The 15,420-nt window shown below is 41.8% G+C and overlaps 1 protein-coding gene across 1 annotated transcript in view; it reads left to right on the top strand.

Annotated features, from left to right (window-relative positions):
* Positions 1-15,420, top strand: part of SYNE1 (spectrin repeat containing nuclear envelope protein 1) — a 515,591-nt gene that overhangs the window by 306,529 nt on the left and 193,642 nt on the right. Inside the window, exons 68-73 of the mRNA XM_090041573.1 lie at positions 263-415; positions 3,557-3,724; positions 4,847-5,023; positions 9,504-9,650; positions 12,656-12,781; positions 14,341-14,517. Coding sequence (XP_089897699.1) covers positions 263-415; positions 3,557-3,724; positions 4,847-5,023; positions 9,504-9,650; positions 12,656-12,781; positions 14,341-14,517 — 948 coding nt within the window. The remainder of the gene's footprint in view (positions 1-262; positions 416-3,556; positions 3,725-4,846; positions 5,024-9,503; positions 9,651-12,655; positions 12,782-14,340; positions 14,518-15,420) is intronic.

The following is a 15,420-nucleotide window of genomic DNA, read 5'->3' as shown; positions in this document are numbered from 1 at the left end:
TCTCTCCTATAAGCTCCAGGGAATCAGCCATGCTAGCAGTGACTTCCTCCAATATCAGCTGTCCCCAGGATTACTGAGGAGCTCCATGGAAAAGAGAATGCTGTCCTAGAGTCTGGGTGAGAGGGAGGATGGTGCCACAGTAGTGGTTCAGCTACTTTTTGTGGGAAGGGAGAGTTCTAGAGGAGAGCTGGTATGCCTGAGAAGTGACCTTAATGTATACTGTTGTCATTCTACCTGTATTTATTGCTGTTTCCATTTTTAGTCGGTACAACACACAGTTCTATCTCATGAGCCTTCCATAAAATCAGTGACTGAAAAAGGAGAAGCACTTCTTGAATTAGTGAACGATGTTACATTGAGGGACAACATTGAGAAGCTTCAGACCAGTTATCAGGAGCTCTGCAGCACAGCAAAGGTAAAAAAAAATTAGGAAAGACATTCTAGAGTCCTACCAGTACACTAGCATAGAATATAAGAGAATTGTTTCTCCAGTTGAAGGGCTTAAGCTTTTTCCTCTCATAGTCATTCTTCTCCTATTTTCTTTCCTTCTATAATGCAGACCAACAGAAGGCCTCTTTAAGGTGTATAAAAACTTCCAAAATAGATGATCTCTCCAAAGCCTCAAGCCATATCATCTTGTAGTATGTCCTTGCCAGCTATCCCAGGCCACGCCTGGTTAACCTGGATCAGTAGTTGCATCAGAGTTCACTAAAGAAAATTCTGAATGCTGAAGAAAGTTATGTTAGTGGTGTTAATAGTTAAGTAGCATTAGTTTGTTATTTAATATTTGTCAGTAAGTTGAAAATATAATACTCCTACATCTCTCTGTCTGTCTATATTTGGAAGTATTATAACTCCTAAAACTCTTAATAGATGATACCTCCAGCAGGTATAAGCTATAGTAAAACAATGTTAGAACACTGTGCATATGCTTGACCTGACTATATCCCCTTAATTGCTGTTTCATCCTCCAGCAGAGGCTGAGAAAAGAACCAAATTTGGAGATGTGTGTGTGTGTGTTAATTTAGAGGCACAAAATAATATTTCTCCAAATCCACAGAAAAATGTTGATTTTTTTTTTTTGCTGTATTCAGTCATCCAAATTGCCAAACAGTAAGTGTCCCTCAAGCATATATGCAAGCAATTTTTAAAAAGTAATATCTTAAAAATAACACCCAAGCCTATAATTTTATTTATTTACTATAAATACAGTACTGTACATAAGATTGCTATAAATGACAGAGGGACAAAATACATATTTTGGTCAGAATCTATGGCATTTTTGGCACTTAGTTAACCAACCCTGAGTGTAGTGTGAATGTATATAAAGGAGGGGGCCCAAGGACCTGGTTCTTCTCCTTCCTGCACAAGTGCCCTAATTACTTGGTTATTGGGATGAAACCATGGGGCAGGTCTTTCTCCTGATTTTTGCCAGGCCTTGCTTTCAGGTAAATGGATATGGAGTTGCATACCTGCCCAATGAAATTGCAGCCTACTGTCCACTAGCCTGGGGGACACGTATGTGTCCATGCTGTACGTGGAGTGAGAGCACAAGCTGCATGTAAGTGCCAAAAATGGCAGGTTATGCAGCTGAAAAACTGGTGCTTGGGCACATAAAGTGAAATAGGATTCTGCCTTTTGTCATCTTTTTTTCAGTTCATTATCTGTGTTCAGGTGACAGTATTTTGTTCAGAGTCAATGTCAGTTTCACCTGTCTGGTCATTTTTCCTTATTTTCCACCCAACCAAATCAGCAAGGGAGAGAAAAACACGTAGAAATAAAAGACAATTTGACAGAGTGACTATGTTGGGTGTAGTAGCGGAAAGGCTAGGGACAGAAGTTACACATCAACTGGCTTAAGTGATTGGAAACTGGTTTAAACCTGTAACAGAATAGAAGTTCAGTGCACATAAACTTCTTTCAAAATGACCAAAACTGGTTTAAGATAAACCTGGTTGGATGTAGTATCAGACTTAACTGATTTAGGTCAAACCAATTTGTAGAACTTCTGTCCCAGACCCCTTCCTGGTTCAAGTTAACTCACAGTCCCCCAGCATCCCTGGATATTTTGCGGCCCTGGGCTATGCCGCCTGTTCCAGTGGAGCAGGGACTGCCTCGGCCCTCTGCTCCTAAGCCTGCTTCCTGCCTGTGTCTGTCAGTGGAAGGGGACAATGGCAGGAGGGTGGGGAACAGCCCTCCAGGGTCTACATAGCAAGGTCTACACAGTACATGTGGGGAGGGAAAGCCACTGAGCTGTTGGCTTTTCAGATCCTGGCAGTTCTCTGCCCTCTCCTCTCCCTCTTCCCAGCTGCTGATTGCTTCAGTGGCTGCCACAGAAGGGAAGGAAGAGTCCTTCCGCCTGGGTACCTGCCCATGCAACCCAGCATGGAGGCACTGGGCAGCTCCTGCCTTGGGGGGCTTCCCCCCACCCCATCCTGGGGCAGCCCCAGGGATCTGAGGGAATTCTTCATCTCCTGAGCCTTGCCTTAGAGCCTTGTCTTAGCCCTCACAAGTCTTAGGCAGCTTGAGGGACTGGAGGGAAATTCTCCTGCTCTTCCACAGCTGGTTTTGCCTTAGTTGCTGTGAGTCTGAGGCAAAACTAATGCAGGGGAGAAGAGTAATGTCCCTCCACCCCCTTGGCACCCCTGAGACTGCAACAGCTAATGCAAATGAGTGAGGTTGGGAAGAATTCCCCTCAGATCCTGGGGCTGCCCGAGGCTGCGGGACCCTGGGCTGGGGTGGGAGGGACCAAGCTGGGGGCTCCCTGGTGTCCAGATGCTGGGCTGCAGGGGCAGGCACCTGGCCAGGAGTACTCCTCCCCAGCTCCTGTGGCAGCAGATGAAGCAATCTGCAGCTTTGAAAGAGATGGGGGGGCTCCTTTGGACTGGAAAACCCAGGCTGGGGGAACCTCCTGGGGGGGAGGTTTCCCCAAGGTGGGCTGGCACCCAGAAAAGGCTCCTGAACCATGGGGGGGGAGGGGGGCAGCAGGGGTTTGAGGACACTTGGCTGTGCTGGCAATGGCCAGAAGGCTGGGAGATGTGCTCCAGTATACCCCCCCACACACACAGACACACTGGCCTGGGTCAGTGCAGGCCTCCCCCTGCCATTCCCAATTCAAAACTGAATGGCAGTTCAGTTGATCATCAGTTCAAAACGTGCAGCTTAAAGGAAGCTGCCTAGTTTGGACTGATTCAGCCTCAGGCTTTTTGACAGTCTGTACTTAGCCCAAGAGTTTAATCCATTATTTTTAAATGAACTGAATACCGAGTTGCCAAAGGCCCATTTTAAAAACAAATAAAGCCTTTAATTCCCTTCATCATTAACCCTTTACATATGTTATTTCACCTTGGCTGAAAATGTAGGGCTCAACCTTGAAAAATCTTTCTCATATGCATGACACCTTCTTCGTGAATTAGTCATGTTAGTGTTACTTGTGTGAATGAGTTTGTATGATAAGTCTCCTACTAGCTTTTTCAGGTTCAAAGCAGCTTTTGACATCTTTTCTTTTACCCCAAACAATCTCTGAAATTTTATTTTGACTTGCATGGGCCCACAGGCACATGTGGAAAGTTTAGAAGGAAAAATGAAAGAGCATGAAGATTACAACAGTGAGTTGCAAGAAGTGGAAAAGTGGCTGTTACAGATGTCCAGTCGGCTTGTCACCCCTGATCTTATGGACAGCATCAGCCTGGAAATAATAACTCAGCAACTAGCCAATCACAAGGTAGGTCTGGTACTTGAACACGTAACCTTTGGACACTAAAAATAAGAACTGTTTTGCCAACAATCGCATACCTCAGTTTTGGAATAGTAATTTCTTTCTAATCTATTATGTATAATTACTCTCATAACTAAAAATGAATGATGAGAAAAATACTGTGTTTGAGTTAACAGTAATTAATTTGGTTGCACTCTTGGTTGCCAAATGCTCCAGCTTTGAAAGGAATGGGGAGAATGCTCTTACACAGCCCCTTCTGTAGCCTAGTTGTAAGGCACTCACCTGGGACATGGAAGATATTTGGTGTGAATCCCCTTTTCGATTCACCCGTGTCCTAGGCAAATTCTAGAACCACTAAGCTATTGGGCAAACAACTGGGCATTACCACTGATAGTTTTGAGTTTAACTCAGTGCTGCTGATATGAGTTATTTGTCATTTTTGTCTGCTTAATGGTGTGTCCCTCCATTTTGGCTTGTGTAGAAGTGCGTTGGTTCCTGGGGGCTCTGGGAGTTTAAGAGGGATGTGAGCTCTGGGTTACATCTGCTCATTTAAGTATTTTTTCTCATTTTGATTATCATAATAGCATGTAAATAGATGCATTGGGTGGCATTCTGGGCATTTTCAACTAGATTGCAAAATTCTTATTGAGTTTGGTGGGACTAAGAATTCATTCTTTGTCTTTAATGGGACAAAAGGTGATTAAATACCAAAATCTGCCTCTGGGTATTAGATAAGAAATGATGAGCATCAGAAAGAAGGAGGGGGTGACACAGGTAAATACTACTTAATTTAAAAGTGATTACAAAATGTTGGTTCTCTTAAGATGTTTTTTAATGTGCTAGAAAATATTACTGCACATGAATTTACTGTGGCAGACTTTGTGTATTGATTGACAAACCTGTTTCTTTTTGAGACTGACTCTTTGATAGATAGTACAGACCAATAGCTGGGACCTGATTTTTATTACATTCTTTTCTTTTTTTTCCAAAACTTTTCTCAGAATCCCTTGACAAATACATTTTAAGGAAAGCATTACATCTATAATAATCTGCTTTCAAAAGCTCTCCATAAAGAGCTGTTATAAGGCTGTTTCTTCAAAACATGTTGCTTTTTCTAAATTTTCTTAGGCAATGATGGAAGAAATTGCAGGCTTTGAAGATCGTTTGAACAGCCTTAAGGATAAAGGAGATTATTTGATCAGTCAGTGCGCAGACCACTTTCAAGCAAAATTTAAGCAAAATATACAGACTCACCTGCAAGGGACAAGAGACAGCTATTCAGCCATCTGCAGCACTGCTCAAAGAGTAAGTCTTATTTAGCAAATATTTTTATTGATTATAATGACATGTAACATGATAGTTATATATTGCATAATAGTGTTTTATATTGGATGCGAATCATTTATGTAATAATTTCTGTAATAATGTGATGCTTTTACAAAACTGCATAAATACTGACTCCACCGTTTAAAAGGAGACTGTATGTTAGTAATGTAATTGCGCTATCATTTTCCATTCTAAGGCTTTTTTATAAGGCCTAACTGCTCTAACTTATCCCAATGTAACTTCAGTTTACCATAAAAAAAACTTTTTTTACAGGAGTTTAAAATAAACATTAAATTTAAGAGAAACATCCTAGGTAGATATTGAGGATTTTTAATCCAAGTGTACAAAGGTACATTTCCTATATTTATTATTAAAGAAGGGAAAAAAGTGTTTGGCAAGAAAATATCCACAAGCATAGTTCACTAGTCAATAACAAAAGATTTGAAAACAAATAACTTGGAAGATCTTTTGAGGTTTATTTGTTTTGAAGAAGTTTAGGATTAAATTGTGTCACACATATATAGATTTTTCAAAGACTTACCTGTTTGCTTCATTTTCAACATTATGAATAGTGCTACTGAAGTCAATGGAAATATTCATTTAGTGAATGTCTAGAGTGAAACCTGTTATTAGTTATTTTTGATAGTGAGGTTTAAGTCAGGTCTTTACATTATTACAATGAAATTTGCCCAGGTAGCCATTGTGAATATAGCTTATGTGGGTCCTTTTTGTTGGGTGATTTTTGCCCTAACATCCCTTGTTGACAGTTGCATGCTAGGACATTCTCTCTCCCTGGTGTAACTAAAATATACATCTGAATAAGAGTTTTATCTGGGTCATTCTGCTGATCCAATTAAGAGATCAGACCATTGTATCTAAAATGAGGGAGTGGTGGAAGGGCGGCAGGGGAGGGGGGAGTCTGTAAAGATTTACAAATGAAAAAATAACAAATATAAATACAAAAACCAAGAGAATATTCATTTCATATCCTACCTTTTTTTTTCTTCCCAAACCATTTGAGCTAGATGGTGTGTCCTCTATACTTGTACCAGGACTGGTGAGATATTTAACACCCTAGTGTGCAGGCTGCTATTATAGCCACTGCTCCCACAAGACTCAACATGAGAGGAGGAAAGGAATGGGGCTGTAACTCAGCCTGCTCTTTATGTTGCAGAAGGTCTGACCAGCTATATAAGGGAGTACATAGTTCACCTACATGTGCGCACATTTAAACCATGTCTGTAAACCACTGTCAAATCTGCAAATTTCTCTATTACTATAGTAATAGGCAATCGTCAGTCCTTCTAGATCAGGGTGTATGCATGAGACATCACTAGGACCTTCAACGCATATGCCTAGGCAGAGGTATAGAACAGTGGAGGCTGTCCAGACCTTCTGTCCCCACTTCAGACAGTGTCCAAAGGCCAGACCAAACCTAGACATTTAGTGCCTCAATGACTGTAGCTATATACATGCATCCAGGAATCAAACTCAGGTCTCCCACATGACAGGCAAGGACTCTACCACTGAACTACAACAGTGGATGTCTATTACTGTATTTACATGATTGAAAGATAATGTTTTCTCCCCATTTAACATGGTGCGGGGGGAAGCACAAGTCGTAGAATCCAATATGAGTCAGCAGGAGGCAGGAAGTTGCTGTGGCTCCAGCTCCAGCCCCAACCCTGGGTTGGAGCTGCAGCTGCTGCCTGGTGTCCTCCCAGCCTTGCTTCTCCCCCTCCCCCAGCTGCTCCTCCCCTGTAGGCTCAAGCCCTTGCCACACCAGTCTCTCCCCTGTATCTCTTCTCTGCCCACTCCCTCCCTATTACACTCCCCCTTACCTTTGCTTTGGTGCCAGCAGGCTCTGTCCTTACTGTAGCCTGGAACACAAAGCACAGCCCCAGTCTGGTCCTGTAGCAGCAGTGCCACTGCTATGGGGCTGGCCTGGAGCCATGCTCAGTGCCCCAGGCTGCAGCAGTGATGTGGGGGAGAGGCAGGCAGGGGGTAGAGACTGGGGGGTAGATGGGGGGGAAGAGGGTGTGAGGACTTGAAGCTCTGGGAGGCAGAAACAGTTCAGAGAGGATGGATGGGGTCAGGATGGGGGAAAGGGTGTTGGGAGCCTGAGGTTGTGGTGGGTGGGCACAAGGAGGGGTTAGTGCAGGGGGCAGGCAGCAAAAGACAAGCTGCATGCCTTCTCCACTGACTCCACTCTACCTGCTTCCTAACCACCTGCCTCCCTACTGCCTGTTCTCCACTGCCTCCCCCAGCACCCCCATTGCCTATCCCTTTACTTCTTCCCCCATTGCCCCCTGACTACCTATGCCAGCATAACCCCCTTATCACCTGTCCTCCCACCACCTACAGTAGCAGGGGGAGCAAATTTAAGTCGGTCCTCCAATAATTAGATTCTGTATGTGGAAAATTATAATAAATTTATACATTTTTCCACATGTAGAATATAATTATTGTGGGGTCATTTTAAATTCAAGGTTGTCTTAGATTCAAGTAAATTTGGTATAAGCCTAGAGCTTAAATTTTCAATGCACACTTAAACATCATTTAACAAATGACCACTAGATGAATACATTCATATGAGAAATAAAAGGGTTAAAGTGTCCCAAATAAGTAAGTCATTGCACTCATTATTTTTAACATTTAATTCCTTAGATAATATTCAAAATTGTGTTTAGTCAAGCAGTACATAGTACAAATAAAGAAACAAATACAAAAAATAGTTGTCTAATATAACATAGCAGCTGAAGTACATAAACAGGGCAGTATGAATATGTATTAAAAAAAAGACATTGACATTTATGAAACAGCCTCACTGAATGTCAGTGGGATCTAGGCTTCTTAATCCCTAGTAAAAGGTAAATTAACTAATATTTATCTAACATCTGAAACATACAGCTGAGCTGGAGTTTACTTGATAGTCTTAGAGCCTTGTTACACATTAATTTTAGGCTACTCTAAACCCCCAGATTGTCCACACATTAACTCCTGAAACTAGTTTTACAGACACTTCAGGCACTAAATTTACACCACTTCAAAGCAGGCTTATCTCTGATTCATGTTACCCAGCTCATGTTCTATTAATGTGTGGCTACTCTCCACAGATGAGCCACCCAAGTTGCAGTCCTTCAGGATCTAGAATGCAGTGTCCTCTCCCCCACCCTCCTCTTTTGTGTGGACAAGCTTTCCATCCCCTAAATCCCACTGCCCAAGGGGTGGTTCTGGCACCAAGCCAACACCCCCTCCCACCACCAGGGGTGTGACCTTCCCACTTCTAGGGATGTGACTCTGTAGAAAGAACCTGCAGAGCACATGCCAGATAGCCAGGTTGCAAGGCATGGATGAGTCCGGGAGTGAGGTGTATGGGTGGGAGGGGAACAAGGTACAGGGCCAGATTGGGTCCCCATGAGCTGGGGCTTTCTTACTTTGTAAGGGGCAGTACCACCACCAAAAGTGCCTTCCTCATTGCTCCCACCTCCCAGCCAACCTGGGAAGCACAACCAACACCCCCACACCCATGTCCTAAGTCCCAGTTTATTAAAGCATGAGACCTTCTTGAATTTACTTTATTTGCTTTTAAATTCTTTTATTTTTTTACTGCTTTTTATTTTATCCTTCAATGGCTGGTTGATTTCATTTTGCCACCCTTCCCCCCTCCCATTTCCTTTCCACCTCCCATGTTATTACCCACACCGATACTGTTAACTTTTCACCTCTCCCATGGGCGACTGGTGCCACCTTAGTCGGGGGGGCATGTGTCCCCTCATGACCAGTTAGTGACTGTGGGGGGGTGGGGAGGGATGGTTCCCCTGCAGCTGACCGTACTGACCAGAAAGCAGCCACTCCAACCAGGAAGTAGCTGCAGTACTCCTGGAAGTGGCTGGGGCACTTCATCCAGCACTCACAGGGGGGGCACCGGCGTTCCTGCCTGCCCCCCTGCCCATTGCCTGAACAGGGAGCACAGCCCGTCAGAGGGTATACCAGCACTCTCAAGGGGTGCAACCCTTATGTGTCACCACTGACCTCTCCACTTCATGTTCCTGGTCCCTCCCCATCAACCCAACTCTTAAATCTCCCCACCTAGAGCAGGGATAGAAGCCTGTTCTGGATCACCAGCCCTGCAGTGGTGACTCAGAGCTATAGCTCCTAGTCGGGCATCTGCTCACCAGCCCTCTAGTGCCAAGTTACAGTTGTGCAGGTGAGGGACAGTCAGAGAAAGTTTTTAGCTTTAAGGTGTGGCTACTCCAAACTTGATCTAGCACTAGTATTGATCAACATTTGCACAGCTCAGAATGCCCTTGGTTACTCTGTATATGCAACATGCAACAAAGTCCTTAGTTACTCTGAATGTAGAGTCCTATATCTTATATAATCTTTAGGTTTTAGGTTTTCTTTTTATATATGAATGTCATAAATATTAGTGAGCTTACAAAACTTTGGATTTTAGGTGTACCAGAGTTTGGAACATGAACTGCAGAAGCATGTGAATCATCAAGATACTCTACAGCAATGCCAAGCTTGGCTGTCTACAGTTCAGCCAGAGTTAAAACCAAGTACTTGGCCACCTTTCAGCCTGGCAGATGCAGTTAAGCAGGTAAAAGCAGCACACTTGAGCAAACTGGTTTTATACACTTAACTACTCTTTTTTGGCATGAAATCAAGTAAGTGCTTATTTTAGCAGAAGAAAAAATTAAATAACTCTGTGGCCCTTCACACACTGAAAATTCACTATCTCATCAGCTGCTTTTATCAAGAGATAAGGATCCATTAGAAGCAACACAGTCACCATGTAAGAACATCATGCTAGGGCTGGATCTGTATACAAAATGTGTGGAAATAGTTGCCTGCCTGCTTGCCTGCCTCCCTGCCATCCTTCCTGAAATAAAGATGGAAGATATATAAGGGGCATCATAGGCACATGGTCAGTTTGTCATCAACAGTATTAGAAAGGCTTCAACCTGAGGGTATGGGCAGCTATTACATTTTTAGCACTACAAGAAGTCTACTCCAGTGCTACAAACATGGACCAAGTGCTACAGAAAAATAGTTGTTTGAAAAATGAACTTCTTTATAGCACTATGTGTTGTAGTGCCACAGGTAACAACTTGTTTAATTACAAGTAGCACTGCAGAGGTTAGCATCCCAGTCTTACATTTTCCCTTGCTCCCCACCCACCACCCCAATGCTCTAAGGAAAAGTGGGGGTGGAGAATGACTGCTGTGGAGCTGCCAGCACTCTATCATCACAGCAGTGCTTCAAGAATAGCCAGTGCTTCTATCAAAGCACCAACAAGAACTGGTGTTCCCACAGTGGCACAGCAGCACTACCAAGGGTGGTGGGGGCAAGGAGAGCAGTTCCTTTCAGCAGCTGCCGGCTGTTCATTAGTGATCATTGACAGGCTTCCTCCTTCTCCATCAGCGATTGGTCCTGGGCAGGCCTGGAGAGGAGCAGCCTCCTATCACCCATGGCTAGAGCCCACCTTTGAGGCAACTTTGTAGCCCCACAGCCTGGATTGCCTGTGCAACTCCACAATGCTGTATTTTTGTATCACTGCAAATGAACAGCTCTCAATAGATTATTTGGTTGCCTTTGCCACCCATAGAGTTCTGTGGGGGAGAAGAAACAAGGCGATATGGGGACTGAAAATGAGCACCCTGCAACCACATTGTGGTATTCAAGAGAAAATGCATCACACCCCATTTCTAACAGAAAGAGAGGGCTAGGAACCCTTCTCCTCTTCACAGGATGTTGGGATGAAAGATCTGTTCTAAAATGCTTCTAGGCATTTATTCTTTATTTAGTTGTCCATACACTCAAAAGCTAAATTCAGAACTGGGGACTTCTCTACCCACAGGGAAGCTATCCAGAACCTGTAACTAATTAAGTAATGCCAGCTGTTGAGCAAGGTGCCCAGGTTGCAGTAGTAAGTAGATAAATGCTGGAGTGGTGGTGGTGGAGGCCTCTACAGTCATCTAATTCTTCTTCTGGCTGTATCAGCCTGACCACAATTATCTTTGGTCTTCCACAGTGTTTATATCTCATAATGCCAAGCATGTTATCATCTAGATTGGGGCTATTTTATATCTGATACTGGGTGAATGGATATATAATCTCTATGTCATACAAATTTATCTTCAGGAATTGTCCAAAATCCATCTCTCTTGTGTTATTTGATCTCATCTGGGTTTTTTGTATGTTTCCCTCCCCTTCTTTTTCTCCCCCTTATGAAAAGGAACCATGTAATAAGGCATACTTCTTGGTTCCTTATAAATTATTTGAAATCATTCTTTGTGTAAGTCCGTCATTATGTCATTTGAAGTCATTCTTTCTTTTCTTGCTGGTCATTTTTAATACCTAGCTAATTTATATTGTATTAGTTTTTTACCGTGTGTTGAAATTAAACTGACTCAAAGATACACATTTTGCAATTTAGGGGCATTTTCAACCCCTATACACTTTACTGCAGGGATCTACAGTGCTGCAGTTTGCGGCTGCCAAGGTCATGAAAGAGGAAAGTACCACCCCTATAGCTTTGCCTTCTTCCTCTTCTGCTGCTCCTTTAGGTTGTGTTTCCCTATACTATAGAAGGCAGCCAGTTATAGGAAGTGGCAGTTGTATATGTAACATGGTAGCTTTGTGGTCTCAAGAACTTTAGTAGACAAGTTAATGTCGTGCTTATCAATGTTAATTGACTTTGTGGTAGAGTGGCAAACCTCAGTGAGAGTGGATCCTAGGAGCAGTGGCTGAAGCTCCTGGGAGCATAACACTGTCAAGGCTTTGCTGCCAGGGATGCTGGAGGGAGTTGGCAGTGGTCTGTCATGAAGGAATCAGCCCTTTCCAGAGAAGACGTTGAACATGCCAGGATCATTTCAGCTATAAGAGAGTAGATTGGTCTAGACCAGTGAGGGCCAACCTCTTTGGCAGGTGTGCCACAATTTAAGCCTTGCACCTTCCATTATGCCATTCTGATCCCCTTTCCCTGCCCAGTTCTTCTGCTTTTTTACTTCTTGCTCTCTGTTCTGCCGTTCAGATTTATTCTCCCTTCCCTGTGTTCCCTGCCCATTCTGCTGCTCTGCTTTCTAGTCCTTGATTTCTAGCTGTTGGTGCATTCCCTGCTCCCCTCCTAATCTGCCTTGTGCCACACACAGAGGTTGCCCAGGATGCTTGTGGTTGGCCATCCCTGGTCTAGACAGTCACTTTACCCAGTCAGTACAACAGGAGAGTTAATTCTGTTTTCTTTCCCCCATGAGATAATGACTTAGCTGAAATTCTCTGCATATATACACATAAAAATTTCTAGTTCCCTATCATGGAATAAACCAAGTACGGTACAACATGAAGATTAATCCTTCTCTAAAAAATAAACAAGATACAATTGCCATTCTTCATCATAGTGGGAAATATATTTTATTGCTTAATTTTTATATTATTTTATTTCATTTTGTTTTCAAGTTGCTCTAATGATTTATAGCTGTGGCAAAACAGCCTTCTTTGATGAAGTGCTGTTGCTTTATATTTTCTTTCCATCTGAGAATTGTCAAAACTGAATGTTTTTAAGCTGAAAATTTTGGAAAATCTATCAGGGGTGTTTCCCTTCAGGTTAAACATTTCCGAGCTCTACAGGAACAAGCAAGCACCTACTTGGATCTTTTGTGCTCCATGTGTGACTTATCAGACACCACAGTGAAGAATGTGGCAACAGACATTCAGCGAACAAAACAAACGGTATGAGACAAAGCACACTGATCAGCTTCTAATCCTTCTTAAAGTTTTAATTGCCCTGATCTTCCCTCTTATACAACGGTCATATTGGGCAATGGCTTAAAGAAACATCTTCTATATATATATATATATATCTCAACTTTTCTTTTTATTAAATTGTTGCAGTGGCAATATGACAGTTTCCCTAATACTATGGCATTCTTCATATAGCAGCATGTTACAGAAAGGTTGCTAGGGTGGTGGGGGCTATTCAAGTATAGTACATCAAGGCAGCAAAATATAGTGTATATTATGCCTGTTTGAAGAAGAAGAATGTGACCCAAGGCATTACAGTTTCCAATAGCAGAAAATACAACTTAGACTCTCTTCTAATGCATTGCTGTAAAGTTTTGGTCTTCTGTATACCCTTTACTAAAATTCAGCAATAATAAGCTGGTTTTTTGATATTCACTAAAATCAACATGGCACAAGGGATCAATTTTTATTAATTTTAACTTTTTAACAAAATTGATAACTTCTTTATGTGCATTTATAACCATGTACTTACATTTAAACTTTTAAATTTTAATTCTAAATTTCAAATGAAAGGATATGTACATGAAAGCTATGACCAAGAAAAACTCTTTCCTGCAGTTCCCTCCATACAAGTATTTCATTTCACTATGCACTCTATGCACAAGCATTCTAATAACATGGTAACTAACTCTATCAAGTATAAAAGCCAAAAGCATACAATAACCAAATTCCATACCAGAAAAACAAATGCCACAAATCCAAGTAATCCATAATCTGTAACTTGAAAAGTAAGTAAAAGACCCAGAAATAAGAATCACTGTTAAGTAACTAGCAAAAACAATAGCAACAACATTTTGAGCCTCTAAATCTTAAAGACAACCTACTGCTGTATTTGAAGCAAACGAAGCACTGTTAATAAGGATTTAATGTGATTGATGGATTCCGCTCCGGTAAGCGTTCTCCTTGTTGAATTTTTCCTAACAAAAGGCGTTATTCAATAAGACACATGAGAAAAGGAACTTTCTTAGGCATATTAGATGGAAATAAATGTTGAATGTTTTCACTTAGTCATTAAGAGACTGTATAAGTCACAATCCAGCATAATTCTTGAAGTAAAAGCAAAAGAATAAAGGCACTGTAATGTAATTACAAGCTTGCTGTGCTTATTAGTATTAATTGACTTTCTGGTAGAGTGAAGAACCTCAGTGAGAGGGTATCCTAGGAACAGAAAAGGGAATTTGAGCTTTGAAGGGAATTTTTGAACACTTGATTATTTCAGTCATTTAGGTTTTTTATACCACCTTTTCAATGTTGAATTATAATAAAAATTGTTATTCTGCTGCTGTTTTTCTCTGATGCAATCTTATCTTATAACTTTGAGAGGCTAACTCTCTTTTTGGACACATGTATTCTACAAGCTTCACATAGTCCCCCAGGATACTGCAAGTATCTGCCTTCCACACAGTGCTAGCATCCAGTCCATATACCACGCAAACAGTTGCATTAAAACATTTTCATCCCTTTTTCTTTCTGTTCTTTTCTTTTAGATTGAGCAACAGATAATGCACTCCCAATACCTGGCCCAAGGTTGGGAAGAGGTAAAACAAATGAAGGCTGAGCTTTGGATCTACTTCCAGGACGCAGACCAACAACTACAGAATATGAAGAGGAGACGGGCAGAACTGGAGTTGAACATTGCCCAGAACATGGTTTTACAAGTTAAGGTAAGGAGCTATTGGATTGGAAAAGGAGAAATATGTACAACAGCATATATATAAAAAATGTGTATTATGTATGTATTGTTTTGGTAGAAGAAGCAGCAGTGGAAGACAGTGTTGCTTACATTGGAAAGAAGTGAAGTGTCTGCTTCAGAAAGAAAAATTATTATTACTTCTATATTATTTTACAGAAAACAGTCTTGGCTTTACTGAAATAAGTTACTTTCATTTTCAAGGGGTTAATTACCTGTTCAGGGTCATTAAACATACGGCTTTAGGCTGGATCTGGCCCACAGAGCCACTTCACCCAGCCCACATTGGGAATGAGGCAAGTAAGAGTGGGGCCTGCCAATGAATTCCAATTACAGAGCCCCAGTGGGCACATGTCGGCAGGGGAGTGGGTGAGCAATAGTTGCATTAACTCTCATCATTCACCTGACCATCCCCTCCAAGTCCAGATCCAGCCTGGAGACACAAATATCTGTGACTCCTGTAAACATTTAATCTGATGTTAAAATCTGTGATTTATCTATTATAATAGAATTGCTCTTCTCCTCAGAATACATAATAAAAACTATTGTCACAGGCATATGAACAAGCATGTGTGAAATAAATGATGGTAGGGATTTGCAGTTATTCTTCAGTAACTGCCAGTGCACATGCTTTTACTTAAAGGAAACGGTAAGCTACCACAGGCTACCTTTTATTTACTTTGGAGAAATGTTTGTACACATTTACTATAGAGAAGCTGACAGACTGTAAACCTCCACTCTTTATTTGTCCACATACCAGTGTACCACTATTTCTACAAGCAATAATACTTTATCTTGTAGATCCTTCTGATCAGTAGGGAACAGATATTCTTCCAAATAGAAACTTGATTTGTTCCTGCTTGCAGAGGAGGATATT

This window comes from Crocodylus siamensis, chromosome 1, assembly GCF_052110815.1.
Source record: "Crocodylus siamensis isolate JL-2025a chromosome 1, ASM5211081v1, whole genome shotgun sequence".
Classification (NCBI taxonomy): domain Eukaryota; kingdom Metazoa; phylum Chordata; order Crocodylia; family Crocodylidae; genus Crocodylus; species Crocodylus siamensis.
This window is presented reverse-complemented; position numbering and strand designations above follow the sequence as displayed.